The 18,554-nt window shown below is 58.3% G+C and overlaps 1 protein-coding gene across 6 annotated transcripts in view; it reads left to right on the top strand.

Moving 5' to 3' along the window:
• Positions 1–18,554, top strand: part of ARID3A (AT-rich interaction domain 3A) — a 65,268-nt gene that overhangs the window by 16,401 nt on the left and 30,313 nt on the right. For all 6 annotated transcript variants that reach the window (XM_090028099.1, XM_090028100.1, XM_090028102.1 and 3 more), the window contains exon 3: positions 687–1,017. In XM_090028099.1, coding sequence (XP_089884225.1) covers positions 687–1,017 — 331 coding nt within the window. The remainder of the gene's footprint in view (positions 1–686; positions 1,018–18,554) is intronic.

The raw sequence follows: 18,554 nt of genomic DNA, 5'->3' as shown, positions 1-18,554 counted from the left end.
CCCTCGAAGAGGCGACCCCACAGCAGAGCACTGCCTGGGGAGACGGCTCTTCTTGGAAATGGCTTTGAGCCTGGGAAAGCTCCTTCCTGCCCCTGTCCCTGGCTTTCCCCCAGACAGGAGCCATCTCTCTCCAGTCCGGTATCAGGTAGCCAGGAGGAAGCTTGCTGGCAGGCTTTGATGGATGGTGGAGGTTTGGCAGAAGGCCTGGGGTGGGGGGAACGGAGCTGAGCAACCTCCTGACCCTGCGGTATGTCGGGAAGACAGGACGGACACGCATGCTTCCCAGCCCGTCTCCAACCAACGTACGAAAAGCTGGTGCCCTGAAATAGTAAGGAGCGCTGGCATCAGCAGCTGGGGTCCAGCTAGCCCCTGTAGCTCCTCTTGCCTCTAGGCCAGTGCTAGCTGCTTCATCTGGAGGGCATAGCTACCTCTGGGGAAATTGGGAGGAATTGTCTCCCACTCTCCTCACTGTGAATTGGGGCCCTGCAGGCCGCTGGCGCCTCGTGCAAATGGGATTTCCTCCTGCCTGCTGCAGATCTACCTCCTTCTGGTGTCTCCTTCGGGTCCTGCCAGGCGCTGTTGGAGGGGGTTCGCGGGGTTGGGATCACTAAATCGGGGGGCAGGGTTCTTGGCAGGCTTGCTACGAGCTGCCCAGATCATGATGGATTCTGTCCCCTTCCTTTTAGGAAGCACAAATGGGATGAAGGCGACTTTGAGGAGGACCTGGGGGAGGAAGAGGACGAGGAGGAAGAGGAGGAGGAGGAGGAGGAAGATGACTACGAGGAGGATGAAGAGATGGGGGAAGAAGGGCTCGGCTCAGCCGAGGCGGTGAGAGCGGGGCAGGGCTCCCTGCTCCTCCGCAAGCCGCAGGCCCCTCAGCAGTACCGGGGAGAGCCACAGAGGTTGCCTGGGGGGCAGGACCGCCTCTCGTCGGGATTGAGCCATCAGGGGCACTCGCAGCTGCAGCAGCAGGCGCCAGACCACGGAGACTGGACCTACGAGGAGCAGTTCAAGCAAGTAGGTGCCCGGAGAGACGCGCGGTCCTTTGGTCACCCGCTGGTTGCTCTGAATGCCCCTGCCGCCTCCGGGGTCTAATCCTCCGGGGTCGTCGAGGCGGGTCCGTCGCTCATCCGCGCCCCTGGGAGGAGGCAGTTCTCCTGGGTGTTCTGAACTGAGATGTCTCCGGAGGCGCTGGGCACGGGGTTGCGTCGCTGGCTAAGCCCCGGGCATCACTGCATCCAAAGCTGCTCCAGGCAAGAGGCCACAATGTCCTCGTCCTTGCGCGTGCCGGCAGTGAAGCTGGGGCAGGGTGGATCCGATGCTGCAGAGGGGCAGAAGCTCTGAGACGCATTGACAGGTGCCCAGATCGGTTAGGGGGCCCTGTCCTTCCCTGCCCTGTTGCTCTCTTGCGTCCTTTGATTTTTGGCTGCTCTGCTGGGAGTTGTGCCGTGGGTTGGAAGCAGGGTTTTGTCTTTGTGGTGACTGTGCCTGCAGGCTCTGGGCTGGCTCCTGGCACAGGAGAGGCTGGGCACCATGTTGGGGACAGCGTTGCATGGGCATGGTGATGCCCCTGGAGGTGTATAGTATGTGGATCCCTCACCCTGCATGGACAGCTGCCCTCCTGGGGCTAAATGGGTCTCAGAGGGGCCTGGTTTTGCCTCGATTGCACAAAGAGCAGGGGAGGGGTCTTGTGGCCTCTCATTTCCGGATCAATATGTCTTTACCTGCATTGCTGAGGTCATTGAGCTTCTAACATCATGCATTGGTCTGGCCCCCCTCTGTGCAATGCTTGCTTTGCAAACCTGGAAGGAAACAGGTCTGTGCGCCCTGCCCTTTCAGCAGCGCAGGACCTGGCAGTCCTGGTTGTTTGAAATCTATCTATTCACTTGGGGTTCAAGTCTGTCTTCCTCGGTCTGAGAGCGAGGGGATCCTCATTGCCAAGTCTCCCTGCCTCTTGGCCTGCCTTCCCTTCCTGCTTGTATGAGCACGGACCTCTGACCACAGCCCGGCTTGCTGCATTTGAGGGGTTTTGCGGTGACAGCTAAACGGCGCAGACTCGCCTGGTGAAATGAGACTTTCTGACTGCGGCCAGGCCCCGCAGACCGCCTGGTCTGGGACAAACCGGAGCTTCGATGGCCGGGCGGAGAGAGAGCAGCCCAGAGCCGCCGTTTGCCTCCAGAACCGAGGCTGGAGGCTCCTGGAGAGTGAAACCCAGGAGAAAGCGAGTCTAACCCCTGCCCCCCACCCCTCTTCCTCTCCCTTCTGGCTCTGTGTTTGCCGAGCCTTGCTCTCTCCTTGCCTTTCTCCCCCTCTCCCGCTGATTGGGCCGCCCTGCGCATTGAATCAGTAAGCTGCTGGCTAATAGAAGGAAATGTGCTTAAAGCAGGACTCCCCAGGGGCACAGCCAGGCGCCTTTGATGTATGTGTTTAAGTACATCAGAGTTTAGGCTGGGGGAGGGGATGGGGAGCAAACAGCAGCAGCAGATGGGGTCCAGATGGGGGGGGTGGGGGTAGGGTTGTGCGTTGCTTTTCGGGGGGGACTTTTAATTCCCATTTATTTAGGGTTCGTCACAAGGAGGAGAGCTGGGATCCCAGCAGAACGGCTGCCCGGGGCGATCCGCCCAGGGTGCTGGGAGAGGGAAGAGCTCGGTTCGAACAGGGAAAGTGCCTGCCCGAGAGACAACGGCTCCTTGGCGCGGCGGGTAGCGAGAGTGGTGCCCCGAGCCGAGCTGGCGGGCACGCGATCCAGGTGGCATCCGCGTGATCCGGTCCAAGCAGTGATGGGCGAGGAACAGCTATCCTGAGGGCTGCGCTCCTGCCTTCCGGACTAAAGCAGGCTTCCTAGATGCTGGCATGCAAATAATTCGGCTCGGATGAGTTGCAGGAAGGGAAAGGCACGGTGTGGTTTTGCTAGGTGTAAAAGCATGTAAATAAGGGGGTGGCTGTAGGCAAAGGTGTGACTGCGAGTCAGGAAGCTGGGCAGATACCCGGAGATGGGATCTCGCAGTACAAGAGCTGAGTGCATTTCCAGCTGGCTCAGGGCTGCCTCTCCGATCTGTGCTATGTCCCAGACCGCCCCAAAAACAGTATCATCGAATTGTAGAAAATGAGGGTTTGCTCAAAGCTGGACCATCCCCATCTAGATCACCCCTGCCAAGGCTTTGTTGAGCCAGGCCTTCAAAACCTCCAAGGATGGAGACACCACCACCGCTCTGGGTAACCCGTTCCAGTGTTTTACTACCTTTCTCGTGAGAGCTTTTCCTAATATCCAACCTCAACTTCCCTTTGCTGCAACTTGAGCCCATCGCTCCTTGTTCTGCCATCCCCACTGGGAACAGCCCAGCTCCATCCTCTCGGGCATCACCCTGCAGGGAATCGAAGGCTTTGGGTATCTTTGGCTTTGAGCTTGTGGCCCGAAAGGATGGGGTGGGAGGGACTGCACCGAGGGGAAGAGACCTGGCTTCAGGTTGATGCCATTCAGTGGCAGGGGTCGGAAGCGCCCCCGTCACCAAGTCCCAGCCCACCTGGAGCCCTTGTGATGGGTCTGGCCCTAATGTTGCAGGTGGGAGTAGCTCCCCTACACGCTTGCTTTCCAGAAACTCTGCAGATCCTCCCACACCGGTTACAAGCTGGGGTTTAAAAATACATGAATCCTTCCTGTGTTCACTCTTATTTACATCCACCTCTTGCTGTGTCTCTGTCTTTTTTTTCTTTTTTTTTTAATGTGGTTGTGTACTTCCTGTAAATAGTGGCGGCTGTAATCTCTCCTCCTAATCTGTGAAAAAGCTCTTAGCTCGCCGGCTGTGATCTTCCTGTCTTGTCACCATGGCGATGTCACTTCCAGACCTTGCTCCCTCCGGGTTCTCGGGACATTGCAGCCTTCGCCCCCGACCTGTTAGATCCCCGCTCCAAAACAGGACCCTATACTCCCGGGAGCCTGAAACGGGCTGATGCAGCAGGTTTGCGGCTTGATTTTGTTTTTCCCAGGGGCACGTCGCCGGCTGCAGCACTGCAGCCCCACGTGAGGCCGTTGTGCAAAGCTAGCGTAACTCGATTGCAAGTGGTGACACTGCCTGGGTAGCCACAGCGCGACCAGCCTGTGCCGGCTGATGCAAGCCTCAGGGCGCTTGCTGTTTCTCTTCGTTGCGCGATTCCTGCCACTGCAGCTTTGCACAAGACCCGGGTTGCATTTTAAGGGGCATGAAAGTGGGGTTTAGCTTGGGTTTTGCAGGTCCTCTTTTGCAGCAAGCAGGTAAACGACAATTTAGGAGCCCTCTCCTGTGAAATCCTGAGTGTTTTAGCAAGCCAATTGGATTTTGAGGCCAGGGGAGGGGAATGGGCCGAGGCTGCACTGTTGTCCCAGCGATCGGCTCCACCTGAGCTGGCCAGGCTAACCCTGGGGTCTGTGACGTGCCGTACCACCCTGAGCAGGGCTCGGGGGTAGTGGAGACGCGCTGTTCATGCCCAGCTGACTCCTCTCCCCGCTGCCCCAGCTCCAGGGGAGACCTTGAGCGGGGGAGTGCAGGAGATGCTGCCAAGTTTTGATGTAGCAGGGCTGGAGCTAGCGGGGATGTCAGTGCACCCAGTGGATCCAAATCCCAGAGGCTCCTTGAGTCCCCACTCCCTGCAATCCCTTGGGTCACTCGATCATCCCAGCCAGGCCCTCCCCGTGCTGTGGGTCTGTTTTCCAGCCTGGACCCAAGCCCGGCAGGCTCTCCCCGTGGTATAGACACGTCGCCCCCAGAGCCACCCAGCTGCTGACAATCCCCGCCCGGAGCGTCCGCTGCGGGCAGAGGAGCGCACGCTGCCGACCTGCTGGGTCTGGGGAAAGCCTCTTCCCCGGCACCGAGCCTGCGGCCTCTGGATCCCCGCCAGCCGCTTGCTCAGCGAAACATTTGGCCAGGAGCTCCAGTTGGCCGCCCTCCAGCGCGTGCTTTCGAATGCTCTCCAGCCCCAGCTGGTTGGGCACGGCCTCTGCAGGGAGCAGCCCTGGTATTGCTGGGAAGCAGCAGCAGGAATGTAAACAAAGCTGGCGAGCAGGATGCGTGCAGCCGGCTCCCGTCAGCTACCGTCGGGGCTGTTCCCCAGCAGGCCTTGGCAGGGGAGGCGATAGCACTTCCTCACCCCCCACGTTCAGTGGCTGCGATCCAGCTCGCAGGGTTTTGCTTTCCCCTTCGGATGCAGTTAAGAAAGTGCAGAGCACGTAGCAATCTAGAGACTCTCGATTTATTTTATTTTTTTTGCAGGCAGCAACAGCATCGCCAGTGGGGAGCGAAGGGTGGCTTCGTATGGCTGGAGTTTCCCGGGGCCCCCAGCGCGCTAGGCGCGGTACAAAAAGGCCGTCCTCGCTGCAGCAAGGCGGGGAGGCTGCAGCGGTCAGTGGCCTATTCTCGGCCAGGTCCTGTTTCCCCATGCGGTCGGGTCTGTGCCATTTCTGGGCGAGTATATCTGACCCGATTTGCAGAATCCTGGGCTGTGCTGGCGACGGCGCTGGTGCCATTGCCAGCTCTCTGTCAGCAGCCGTCTCTTCTGTACAGCAACGGGCATCTCTGCACAGGGCTCGAATAGCAGCAGTATGTGCCGGGGGGCCCTTATTGCTCAGGGCCTTCCCTTCAGCCAGGTCACATCAGCCAAGGACAAAATTGACTCTTATCTTTTTCCCTTGTGCAATGACTTAATTTTCTCAGCCCCGTCTGACTCTTGTTTGCCTGTGTGCGGGTGGGGGAAGGGGACCACGTGTGTGCACGGACAGTGGGGTGTGGGGTTAATCGGCGTCTGATGCCCAAGGCTGGCCTTTTGCGGGCTCTTCTGGCCTGCTACCGACTCCTGAGGGCACGTTACCCCCCTGGTACCTACAGGGCTAGTTCAGGGGCGCCACGGCCCTCTGGGTTTTCAAGGTAGTTCAAACCATTTGGCAGCCAAACCTCATTAGTTTTCCAGGGCAGGTGGGCTCACGTCAAGAACGGCAGGGCGTGGGGCACGGCACGCAGCCAGCTGCAGCTCCCATGCCAGGCAGGACTGGCACCGGAGGGGAACAGACTGCCTCATGCCTTGTGGAGCTGGCACTTGTTTCCGACACAGCGTGACGGCAAGCTCTCCTCCCTGGAGATGCAGACCTCAGCTTCTCCCAGGAAGATGCCTTACCCCCTTGCTGTGTTACGCGTGACACCCACACAGAGGTCCGTCTCTCTCGAGCTCCTTGGGGCAGGGAAGCTCCGGGGTGTTGCACAGCAATAATAGTCCTAGTTTATGGCATTCAAGTAAATACTACTCCCCAATTTTTTTGGCTCAGAGAGATGGATCTAGCAAGGTTGTGGGCACTGGAGAATCGGCTGCAGCACGCAGCAATGCAGGTAGAGTCCGTCTCTGCGTTTGCGCCGCTCCAGGTGGGACCGGTATCTCTTCCTCTTGCTATCGCATCCCAGTCGAGCAGCACATGCTGCCTGTTCCGGGCTGCGGCGGCCTGCGCTCTGCGGAGCGTGATGAAGCCTGGTGATGAAGCCTGGGGGATACGGCTGTTTGTCTCCTGACTGTTAATTGCACACGAGATGCTATTCTTCAGCTCCTCCTTCCCTGTCAAGGAGGTGCTTGCAGGGCTCTGGTGGGAGTAGCTGTGCTCAGCCGCGTTCGGTGTCATGTTAATATTGATGAAGCAATTACCTCCTCTGCTGACTTCCTGTCTTGGAGGAGTGGGTGGGGGGACGGGGCATTAAACACCCATGGAGAAACCTAAGCTGTGCTTGGTTGGGGTGGGGGGGGCAGGGTGTGTCACATAAAAATAGACGATGCACCGGATCTGGCCTGCAGTGGATGCACATGGAGGTCAGTGGACCCGTCACTGTGGCCCCATTTAATAGCTGTACGGCTCTTTGGCTTTTAGGTGCCTGAAAGCAAGTTCAGTTTGTCTAGGAGCAGGGTTTGGCTACTTGGGGAGAGGAGGTAACACTCAGTTACGACTCCAAGGCCATCGTCTGCTGGATGCAGCCACAGGATCCTTGTAGGGCCATTGCCTCCAGGCCCGAATCTGCTAAGGCATTGAGATGCTCTGTTTTTTCCACTGAAATCCTTGGGAATTAGCCACCAGCTTCCTACATAGTCCCATACACATCTCCTTTATGCTTATTCTGTCATCTGGCCCACCTGCACAGGGCGAGGAGCTCTCTGCCTTTTGCCCCCGTCACTAAGTCATAGAAGTCTGGGCTGGAAGGGACCTCCAGAGGTCATCAAGTCCAACCCCCCTGCCAGAGACAGGGTCACCCCTACACAAACTGCCCCGTCCAAATCCATTGTTTAACCTATTAGCAAAATTACACACCCAACCCTGACAACCGCCTGGGATAACCTCACAGGTAAAGGAGGGGGACCATGATGGCCAGTTTCCTGGTGCTACCCAGGTTATTAAAATGCACGTTGGAGAGCCAAGGGAGAGTGGAGCGGAGGATGTGAAAAGTCCCCTGCCCCAGTGAAAGGGGGTGTGCTCCCCCATGGAGGGGGCTTGTACTCTCTTTAATACCCATATTGCTGCAGCCAGATGGAGGCTGGCTGTTTGACTTGCCCCTCGTTAGTGCAGAGTCTTTCGCTGTCTGCATTGGGGTGGCCGAGCCGGTGTGCCGTCGGTATGCTGCTCCTCTCTGTGCCGTGCAGCTTGGGGCAAGCTGGGGCCTGCTTGGGGGCTTCTGGTGCCCGGTCTGCACCATCCGTCGAGCCTGGACCTGTGACTTGGAAAGGTGCTTTGGTCTGTGGCTGCTGTGTGGGGCTTAGACCCGATGCCACCAAGTGCTGGGGAAATGCACTGGTTTTGGGGTGGGGGTCTCCCATTAGCCTCTGGCTTGCTTGGCTTTCGGTGTCTCTCATGCAGAGATGGGGCCTATTTCCTGAAGGTGGGGGGGAATCTGTGCAAAGAGGCTGGGGTGCGAGGCATCCCTCGAGCCACATGAAAGCTGAGGACACACTTGGTCCGGTGCATTTGCTGGCTCAGCGGAGGGTTTGGGACACGACAGCCAGCCTTCTGGGCTCTGCCCTCCCAGAACAGGACCTGTCGCTGCCTCTGCTCCCAGGGTGCAGCCAGGTTTGACTTGGCCTGACTGGGAGGCATACTTCTCCGCCAACCCCTCCTGCTGGGTCTGGCCCTGGGAGGAGCAACCTGCTGTTCCCTACTGGACTGGTGTTGGGGGCGGTGGGGGACTTGCTTTTCAAAGCCATCTCTGAGGGCATGAGCCGGGAAGACAGGAGGTGAGGAAGCCGGCACGGGGCCACCCCCCGTCCCTTGAGAGCGCTACTGAACAAGCGGAGGTCAGGGCAGCCGGTGACCTCCCGCACGCTAACAGCTTCCAGGGGAACAGAACAAAGGAGGCACCAGCAGCGTGTCAGGGAGGCTTGGGGATGGAGCTGGGATGGGCCATATGCATGAGGGCAGGTGGGGACGGAGGTGATGCTGCGGCTGCGCAGGATGTGGTTGATTCTGCCTCCTCCCTGGTCCCTGCCATGTCGGTGCCAGCGCGGTGACGGGACCCTACAAGTCAGCTTTGCCCATAGGAATATTCCCCAAGCGCCTGGCCCCGTCTTCTCCAGGGTTCACTTATCTGTGTGTCTGTCCCACCGCCTGGGGTTGGTTCACTTCCCTGTCACCGGCCCTGTTTCGCCATCTGCCACGTAGGAGTTGCAGCTCTGACTTGCCTCCCGCGGGGTTGCTGGCGGCGTGGCTGAGGTGTCCTCACTCTTAGCCACCGCGTTGAAGTTGCCGGACGCTGCGATCCGTGATTCTCCCTGCCTTGTTTAAGCCGTAACGATGGACCGGGCGCCAGGAGCCCTGCTTGCGAGCTCCGAAGTGGTGTCTTTGCACTGAGCACCCCAAAGGGCGTCCCCATAACTGCCTCGGTGCCCTCCCGGCGTGGCAGGGGTCGTAGCTCTGAGCCTCCTGGAAACGCTGACACTCCTTCACCCCCTCCAGACCCCCAAAGCACGTCGTCATATTAAAGGGAACACTCCTTTCAATTTGCTGCTTCCTGGCATTTTGGGCACGTGATCCCAGTGGCCTTGTGCTATGACTTCTCTTAAAGCCTTTGTGGAAGGCCACATGCCTGTGACACCCGCTGACAACACAAATGAAGTCTCCTTCATGCTAATCCAATGATCCCCGACCAGAGCGACGCGGTGCCTAGGGATGCCTTGAGATCCTTTGTAATGTTTGGGTACCTAAGAGTGCTAACATGAAATCTCTGGATTTATCTTGCCAATCAGCTGGGAATTCATAGTGTTAACAACCCACAGCCCTGGTGCAGCCCCTTCTGTTTGCAGAGGGCTTGGAAAATTACTCTAGTATTTTTCCCTATAGACAAAAGAAATGAGTGAAAACCAGAAGCTGGGATTTTTTCCGAGGGGCCGGGAGCCTAGCAAGTGTTGTCTTGAGCCTTGAGGAGCTGGGAACCACTGCACTAGTCAAAGGTACCGCATGGGCCATCCTGCTATAATAAGAGCAGTACAACCTCCTACCCAGCCCCTGATTGTGGATCCAGTTACAATGGTAGATACCAAAGTGCTATTTTTGTATAGGAGGAGGAATGGCTGTCTTATTTTCAAGGCTCTTTTTACACAGGTATCATTGCCTCCACGCTACAGCTTGTGCTGTTATAATGCTAGTACATGTGTGCACGCGTGTTATTGAAGCCCCACCCGCGATGATTATGTCAGTACACGTTTAACCAATGTATGGCAGGAAAAAATCGAAATGGAGATGGCTTGGAGCATATAATGGATAGGGTCACTATGAAACTATAAGCAAAAGCTGTCGGTGGAGCCACTTCTGATTTTTTTTTTTTTTTTACCACGGTGTGAAAGGGGAGGAGAATCGAGGTCTTGGACCTTGCTTCTCGGGAGGTCCTGCCAGTATCTGGCTTGGGTGGCTTTCATGCAGGAGGAGGCTTGAGCAAAGGAGCAGGTGAATCGCGGTTCGCAGCGTTCAAGGCGGTGGCTAGGAGGTGAAATTTGGGGGTGGAGTGAATTTTGTGTAGCCGATAGCTAAGGGAGCAAATCGGATTGTAGCAGAAACAGCCTTACGGGCCTAATTCTCTCCGCGGAAAGCTGTCTGTCGCCCCCTGCATCTGGAGATTTCGGTGCGATTTTAGGCCAGGCAGGATGGTCCAAGAGAGGACACGGCTGCTAATGAAGGACCGACTCTTTGCTCATCTGGCTAGTCCCTTTGTCCTCTCCTGAACTAACTTGGTGGATTAAAAAGGCAGGGAGGGTGTTGACAGGACTGAGCCTTGGCTCTCCGATTTGTACCGTGCCTCCCTGGCTGAGCTGGGGCTCGGGCACCTTTTAGGAGAGCCCCTGCCTCCCACGTTTGCTGTGTAGATTCAAGGAAGGGAAGCTGAGGTGCACCAGGCTACGTGGGCAGCCCAGGCTCACACGCCCAGCCGGTAGCACAGCTGGAAAGAGAGCCTAGGTGTCCTGGCTCGCAGCCCCATGGCCTTGCAGCACGTGCAGGGAGGACCCATCCGCAAACACGTGGCTGCCCGAACGCCGGGAGCCGTGCGCACAGCTGATGCGAACCGAAAGGAGCCAGAAGAGAGATCTTTCATTTTTACTTTGTGCCTTTCGTAGCAGTCAGTGCCGTTTGGCCAGGGCTACTCGGGGAAGTGGGCGGGGAGCGGAGGAAGGCAGAACTGCGCCGTTTCAAAGAAAAGGGTATAAAATCCTCCCCCCACCCCTTTCTCCCCCGATCTAACCACCGTCATCAGTTTTGTGGCCTTGTTCCTAGAGTTTCCCGGCACGTGTTACAAGTCGGCGCGGTCCCTTCAAGCAGCCCCCGGGGAAGAAATGACCCCAAAGTACAAAGATCAGCCTAGGGGGTTGGGGAGTGCACGTCGCACCCCAGGAGCTTTGGGAGTGAGGCACCTCCTTTATTTATTTATTTTTTAAAAATGTTTTTAACCCCATGGAAATCCTAGCTGGTGCTACCGGCGATTCCCGTTTTGGAACCGGCCAGGCACCGACCCGCGCGGAGGTGCCCGCAAGTCCAGCCCTGCCCCGCGTCTCTCTCTCAACGCCAGTTTTTACCCCAGCAACCGTCTACCCGGCTGATAACGTATCAGCTCGGCGCCTTTCTCTGCTGGCCCGGGAAGGGGGATTAAGGGTGAGCTCCACTTCCCCACCAGCAAAATGTCCTCTTGGCTGCAAGAGCCGGAGGCAGGTCGTCTCCCTTTCATATCTCGCCCACGTGACGTGCGTGGTGGGTGTGGGGGGGAAGATTTTCCGATCGGATCAGTTGCTGCAAGAGGCATAGCAGAAATCGGGGGCTGAAGCTGGGGTGAGGAAAGCAGGCAAGAAATTTATCCCAGCTGAAGGGCCACACTCGCTGGCTGCCCCTCACCAGGCCACCGCAGTCGTCCATCACGTGGTCATCTTTAAATTGGTGTCAGACACCTCTTTAACCGCAGCTCAGATGCGCCCGGGCTGTGCTTCCAGGAATTGCTGAGTTTTTGGGGCTCTGATGTGGCGGCTCGAGGCAGAAGCTTGTTCTTCCTGGCCTTAAAAATCTGACTGTAGACACTGTCCTTTTGCGTCTGATGGTGCTGCCACCTGATTTTGTCCCCACCACCATGGCCCTTGGGGTATGCTCATCGCAAAGCGTCCCCTGGCCTCGGCCTGCACCTCTCTTTTCATGATCTCCCTTCCTGCTTTCTGCAAGGATCGTGGAGCTCCCTACGCCTTGCGAGCTTGGAGAGGATGAAAGTGATGCCCAGACATCATCGGGCTCCTGTGGATCGGTGAAAATGCCCCTTTTTTGCCTTCAGACGAGGGGGCCCAGCAGCTCTGTATGCTCCCGCAGGCAGGCAGCTCGGGTTGGCTCACAGAGCGGTTGCAAGCCTCGGTGCGTGCCGTGCCAAGTAGGCATGGCATTTTGGGCGGGGGAGGCCGGGTATAGCGTAGGGCAACGGGGTTACCGTCTAGGAGCCTTGCTTTCCGTGACGATGGAGGGCTGTGGAGGGAGAGATTCACAGGTTGTTAGGGGCTGGAAGGGACCTTGCAGATCATGGTGCCCCACATTGCTGCAGTCTGCTGTGTAACGCCCTTGCCCCGGCCCCGCGAGGTTCTGCATAAGCAAGCCGCATCTGTATTTAGTCAGCATCTCAACCGTCCTGGGCAACACCTGCTTTTCGTGGCTCACGTGCTTGGGGGGTGGGGGGGCTCAGGACGTGCAGGGCCCATCCGTCTCGGAGGGATTTAACCAGAAACGATTCCCCTCGGCGTGGCGATCCGGGGAAGAACCCAGCCCCTGACCTTTCTGTTCCAGGTTGAATTCTCTGACCGCAGTGTACTGATATCAGGAGTACTGAACTGAAGCGAGTTCGCAGCACGCGGCATCGGGGCTTCCTGCCGCTGCCCCTTTCGGAGTTTCCTGTGCGTGAATGCGAAAAGCAGCTGCTTTCTGCTTTGTGTGCGCGCCCGTCCCGGAACGTGGCCTGGGGCCAGCACAGATTTGATTCAGCAGCCGGGCCAGGCAGTGCACTCCGCAACCTCGGGCTGAGCAGAATCCCCCGCCCCGGCACGCGGGAGCATGGCTTCCTCGGGGCCTGGCGCGCCCGGCTGCAGCATAGGGCCCCCCCGCTTGCAGGAGCAGCAGTCGGTGGCGTGCCCGTGCCTCGTTCCCGCCAGCCTGGCATGCCAGGGTGGCAGTAATGTTGCCCGCTGCTTGGAGCCTTTTGCATTTAAAGAGCTCGAAGTTTGATGTCAGGCTGCTGGAAGGGGAGGAACGGGGCCTCCAGTTGGGTGCTTCTCTAGTCCTGCTCCCCCATGGCCTTCTGGGGGTAGGGTGCTTGGCGGGAAAGCCTCAGCCTTGCATGCTGACTCTGTTCTTTTCACGGCTGGCCGTGCAGCATTTACAAAGCTTTTTGCACAGCCCAAACCCAGTCCGAGGGTGGGGGGAAAAAGAATCTAGACCTTTTTATTTCATGCCACCCTGAGGACCTGGTTTGTCGAGAGCAGAACGGGGTGACCCTTTTAAAATGGGACTTTTTTGCATCTCCACTGGCTTTCCTCCCCCCACCCCAATGTCCCCCGCTCCCTTTATCTCTCTCTTTTAAAGCTCTCCCCCTTTTCTTTCCTAGAAAATAAAAAAAACTTTGCAACTTCCGCGCGATGTGCATCAGCAGAGGGACAAAGAGAGCAGCTCATTCTTCTCCCCCACCTTCTTTTCTCCCCCCCCAGTTTATAGACCAGTCTAGACTCTGCCCTTAACTCGGGCTGCTATTTAACTCCGAGAAAAAACAAGCCGTGTCTGAAGACTCAGCTTTTTTTTGTTGTTGTTTTCCTCTGAATGATGGGGTAATTCAGTAAATGAGGGGCCGGCCCTGTAAAAGGCAAGGCAGGGCTGGTCGGTGCTGGCACCTCTTGATCTGAAAGAGGATGGCGGTGAGGGGGGGGGACTTTAGTTTCTAGTGCAATTTCCTTTTGGGAAACCGTGTGCATGAATGTCTTGAGAGATATATATATATATATATATAATATATATACACACACAAACTTGAGCTCTAAAATGCCTCTATAACTTCCCAGGCCAGGCCCTGCACAGAGATCCTGGAGCTTGCTGCCCTTAGGGGCAGGTGCTGTAAAGAGCTCCATGCTGTTCACATGACTCAGCCAGCAATTAAAACTGAAAAGGGGGAAATGCAGGAGGGGTCTGGGGAGGTGGAGGAAATGGTGATTTCGCCTTCAAAGGGGCCCTTTGAAAAGAGCTCCTCTCTCTCTATTGCTCTATTGCTCCTCAGGATATGGCTGGGTGTTGGATGATACTTTTGTTAGGGAGCGGGAGACTTCAGTAATGGGTTTTAGTGCAAAATTGCTGGGGAGGGGGGGAGTGGCAGGAAAAGCAATTCCGAGCTGAATTTTTAATCGGCGTTTGGATCTCAGTGCTGTAGATGCATGAGGCTCTCCATCGTTCAGGTGTGTGGGCACGACTTGCATCCTTGCAAAGCCCCGGCTCTTGGAGTTGTGGGAATAAGGGGGAGTCGCAGCTTCTGTTGAGGGGAGGGGAAGTTTATTGGGTTTTAAGGGCAAAAAGCTTCAAGCAACTCCTAAAAGACAAAATCAGCCTTGCCTTTTAACCAGAATCCTTCCAGGGGAGGTGAGCATCTGGCTGTTTATGGACTGGGGGGCACTTGGTTTCTTAGTCCCTGCAGGTAACGGCACTGGATGTGCTGAGAGATACAGAGCTTGGGCCCTCCATTAACTGGGGGCATCTGCAAGAGCCTCACAGTCTCTAGCTGTGGAAAAGTCTGTTTAGGTAACCTATAAGGTACAAATCCCCCCCGGCCTTCTGCTCTTTCCAGAGAGGACAGGGGTCGATTGCCCACCTAAGGTAGGACAAGGGGTAATCCGCTTAAGCAACAGCACTGGTGATTTAGATTAGATCTTGGAAAAACTTTAACTCGGCTTCATGCTGGAAGGGGCAGCTGCCATTGGAGCAAGGAGGGGGGGCAAGAACAGCTCGACCTGGATCGAACAGGGCTGGGCTGGGCAGCCTTGATCCTGCCTTGGAGCCCAGCGATGGCCCCTGCCATCTCCCAGGCCCTTCCCTGCGTGGCGTCTGGGATTTTGCATGAATGTGGTTCTGGGATTCAAAGAAAGCCGCGGCAGGCAGGGCCTAGCTCCCACACCCTGGCTTCCCTGAGCCCCTGGTTTTCTGACCTCTGCCCACCCCTCTGTTTGGGCCAGGGGGAGGGGGTGTTGCTTATTGTTACAGAGGGCTGTTTTTCCCCTTCCTCTGCCCTCCTCAGCTTCTTCATCCACAAAGCCGCCAAACGTTGCGCTGCGTTGCAGAACAGGGCGGTTGAATGCCAGCCCCGTGCACGGGCCTGCCTCCTGTTTACGTAGCCTGGACTAGATGGCTTATCTACCGCGTCCAGACTCCCATAATTATTTCCTAATGCTCCCAAGCCCATCTCCCAGCTGGGGGGCGGGGGCGAGGAGGGCAAAGGAAAATGGGTTTGCTCAAGCAGATCTTGGAGCACTCGACTCTCAGGCCCGTGAGGACGTCCCCAGTACAGTGCTGTGGTAACATGCCCTGGGAGTGCCATCTTCTGGGCATCAAGGACAAATGTGGGGTGTTTTCCCTCCACCCCGCCCACGGAAAACTGCTGGGTTTTTTTTGGTGTAAATTGAAAGGATTGATCCAGCCCCCAACTTATTTGCATGTTTAGTGTTGCACTTTCTGCACAAAGGGGCTCTCCCCTCCTGCCCCCCATGGAAACTCATTCATTTCAGTTGGGAGTGGGACAGCTTGGACTGAGCTTTCTGTCCTCTGGGGATGGGACCCCACGTAATGCTCTTTATACTCATGCCTGGCACCTGCGATGGGGCTGAGCATGTCTATCCTGCAGAGAAGTCTCTTGGGCACCCGCCGCAGCGGTGCCAGGGTGTTGTGGGTGGCTTTGCTTGGGAGCAGCGTAGGCTGATGGTCAGCCCTGGCACGGGGAGGGCAGAGGGGAATGGCTGGGAATTTCTTAGTCATGGCAGAAGGGTCAATTTACGTCCTTTTAAAATATTGATTAGAGGTTTGCTCTGTCAGCTGGGAGCAGATAAGCTGCACGGAGCTGGTCAAGAAGAGGGGAGCCACCGTGGCTGCATGGCAGAGGGCCTGGGGAAGGTGGTTGTAAGGGGCTGCAGGGGCAGCAGGTTCTGCTTGTCCTTCCTCTTCCCTCCCGCTGCCCAGTAAAAGACCTTTGCCTTGGCCGGAGCGCCACCGAGGCAGCTCTTGGGGCGGAGGGGACATGCTCCGCGAAGCGGCTCTTTCCTCCTCACCCCCACCCCCAAGCGCCTTTGGCTCTTGTCAGCGCAGCCGTAACGCAGGGGTCGAGCTGATAAACCCGCAGGGACTTGCGTCACTTGGAGGGGCCTCCGAGCTGCTAGCGCGATTGCCGCCTCTCCCCAGGCCCCGGGGGCAGATAAGAGGGCGTAAAGGGGAAACGCCGTGGGGCATTGCAAAAGTGGGGCGGGAGGGGGGAGAGGGTGCTGGCTCCGCTCTTGCCTCGCCTCGCCTCGCCTCGCCTGCCAAAGCCGGATGGGCATTCGGACCCCGCGCACAGGAGGGACAGTCCCAGATGTCGGGGTTGGGCTGACCCAGCTGTTGTTGCCTACGCCACCACTGGTCTCCTGCGTGCCCTTGGAGGGATCCCAGGCCTCGGGTCCCTGTCTGTGCAACGGAGCTGAGGAGCTTGGGTGTCATGCAAACCCCTTGCCTAGAGAGGATGGCTCCCTTCTTGCTACCCCCAGGCACTTGGAGGCTGCAACGCTGGCTCAAAAACCAGGCTCCGCTGTCCCAGCCCCTGGGCCTCGCCACATCCCGCCACTCCCCAAGCAGGAGGGCTGGGAGCCTGCGGTAGCATCCGATTTGAGCTTTTGTCTGCTGTCACCTGACTCCCGAATCCTCGAGCAGAGCCACGAATATCCCAAGCCCAACGAAACCCTGAGGGCTCTTCCTTATCACCCCTCTTTCCCCAGCAGCCAGGCTGCTGCAGGCTCCTTCCAGAGCTTGTGGAGCCTGCAGCCTTGTCCACACCGGGTGCCTCTGCCCCGCCAGCCGGCAGCTGCCCCAGCAAAGCAGTCGGAGTGCGTCTGCACGCACGTCGCCAAAGCCAGCTCCGTGCGGCCGCTGCGCTGGGTGGGTCTCGAAGGTGCCAGCTAGCAAGGGGACCGTGCCAGAGGCCTGGCAGCAGGCTTGGCGGGGTGAGGAGCCATCACCGAGCGGCTCTGAGCATGGACACGCTCCTGTCTGCAGAACGGTTGCGGCCGTCGGACTCAGTCCAGTGCCTTTGCAACCTCTTTTCCTCTCCTTGGCTCTGTCTCAGGGTGCTTTGAGTCACCATAATAACACGATTGAATGGTTTCTGCCTCCCCAGGATCTGGGTGCCCTCTGCGCGGCGCCTTGTCTCCCTGCCTCCCTGCCACCCTCAGGCCGTCGGAGACCCTGCCTCCTCGTGGGCTGGGGCTGACGGGAATACAGCGTTGCAGGGGGTGGGGGCAGGAAAACCGAGCAGCTGCTTTGTCAGGGAAGTCAACAGCCAAGGCCGCGGCCGTGCAACGGAGGAACTGTTGAGCAAGGAGGGCCATTGCCCCATCGTCCCTCCTCCGCCCACAACCGCACTGGGAAGGGTGTCAGGCTCCAGCCCTGGCCAGCGATGGTGTAATTTCCTCCCCGCTGGGCAGAGCGGAGACAGGGGAGCTGAAGAGGAAGGAGGTGGTTTGTTCATGGCGGCGGCCCTTGGCACGCACACATGCCTGCCCCTGGCACCCCTGCCGTGGGCCCGTGACTTTTGGGGACCCTGGGAGGATTGCTGCTACCGAGCGCGGAGGGGAAGGGGTGGCCGTAGGGGATGGAGCTGAGCTGTGCCGTGCCACCACCTTACTGCGTGGCCTTTGCATTGATTGCTCCATCCCCCCAGGCCCCGTTCTGTGTCCGCGAAGCAGTGCCAGGCAGCATCACCCCACCTCCTTGACCGCAGCTGGATAGATGGCTTAGTCGCTGCTTGTATCATCCTAGAGAGGGGGGAAGGGGCTGTTGGGGGAGCTGCCCTGGGTCCCCTTCTGCACTTAGAGGGTGGTTGCCTCTCTTGGAAGCGATGGAGCAGACGGGGGCCAAAATGGAGATCCGCTTGGTGCACGCAGGAGCTCCCTGGCTTGCCTGGATACAACAAACGGTCCCCTCGAAGGGTTGGTCTTGGGGTCTGCGAGCTGCCGTGGGAAGGTTGGGCCCAGCCCGTGGTCTCGGGACGGAGGCAGAGGTAGGCGGGCACGTGCATTGGGGGCACGTAGCCAAGGCCGTGTCCCCCACGGCACGTTGACACAGCCCTCGATGTCTCCCACTCCCTGCGGGCAAGAGGCCTGGCGCCGTGCCACCCCAAAGCTGGCAGGCCCGCCTGCTTCCCTCCTCCTCGAAAGCAGCTCCGTCTCGCCGCACGCCTGCAGAGCTTTGCGGCGCTGGCTCCCAGGGCCGCCGGCCCACAGCTGGCCGCCTGTCAAAACCCGCTGCGGCTGCTGGCTGCCTTCCAGCTCCCGAGCTCTCCGCCGTGGGGCTGGGGCTGGGCGGGTTTCCCGCGCCGGGGCATGGCGTGGCCTCACCCCGTGGCATCCCCAGCACGCGGGAACCCATGGCAGGGGCGTGAGGCCGCACGCTCCAGGAACCGGCTCGCCCCAGACCGGCGCGCACGAGCCCCGGTGAAAACCCTGGTGATTCATTGCACCGGTTCAGGCAACAGAGCATTTGCCTACAGTGGGATTTCAGCCCAGCAGCCGCCCACCTTGGCACCTTGCTGCTATTTTCAGAGCAGGTCTTTCCTAGGCATCCCCACCCCCCCCGTCCTCCCCCACTCGTTTTCGGTATGAAACGGGCGCTTGCCTGTATCTCGCTAGCTTCTCCCCAGGTGTTTGGTGGAGCACCCCCCCCCCCCCCCCCCCCCCGCCAACAAGGCCACGGCTGATGCTACCGAAAGGGCTCGGCTGTTGCGATGGGCACATATAGATCTAGGGCAGAGCAATAAGGAGGGCGCGGAGTTGTT

This window comes from Crocodylus siamensis, chromosome 14 (assembly GCF_052110815.1).
Source record: "Crocodylus siamensis isolate JL-2025a chromosome 14, ASM5211081v1, whole genome shotgun sequence".
Classification (NCBI taxonomy): Eukaryota; Metazoa; Chordata; order Crocodylia; family Crocodylidae; genus Crocodylus; species Crocodylus siamensis.
The sequence above is the reverse complement of the archived record's forward strand: the minus strand, read 5'-3'. Positions and strand labels throughout refer to the sequence as shown.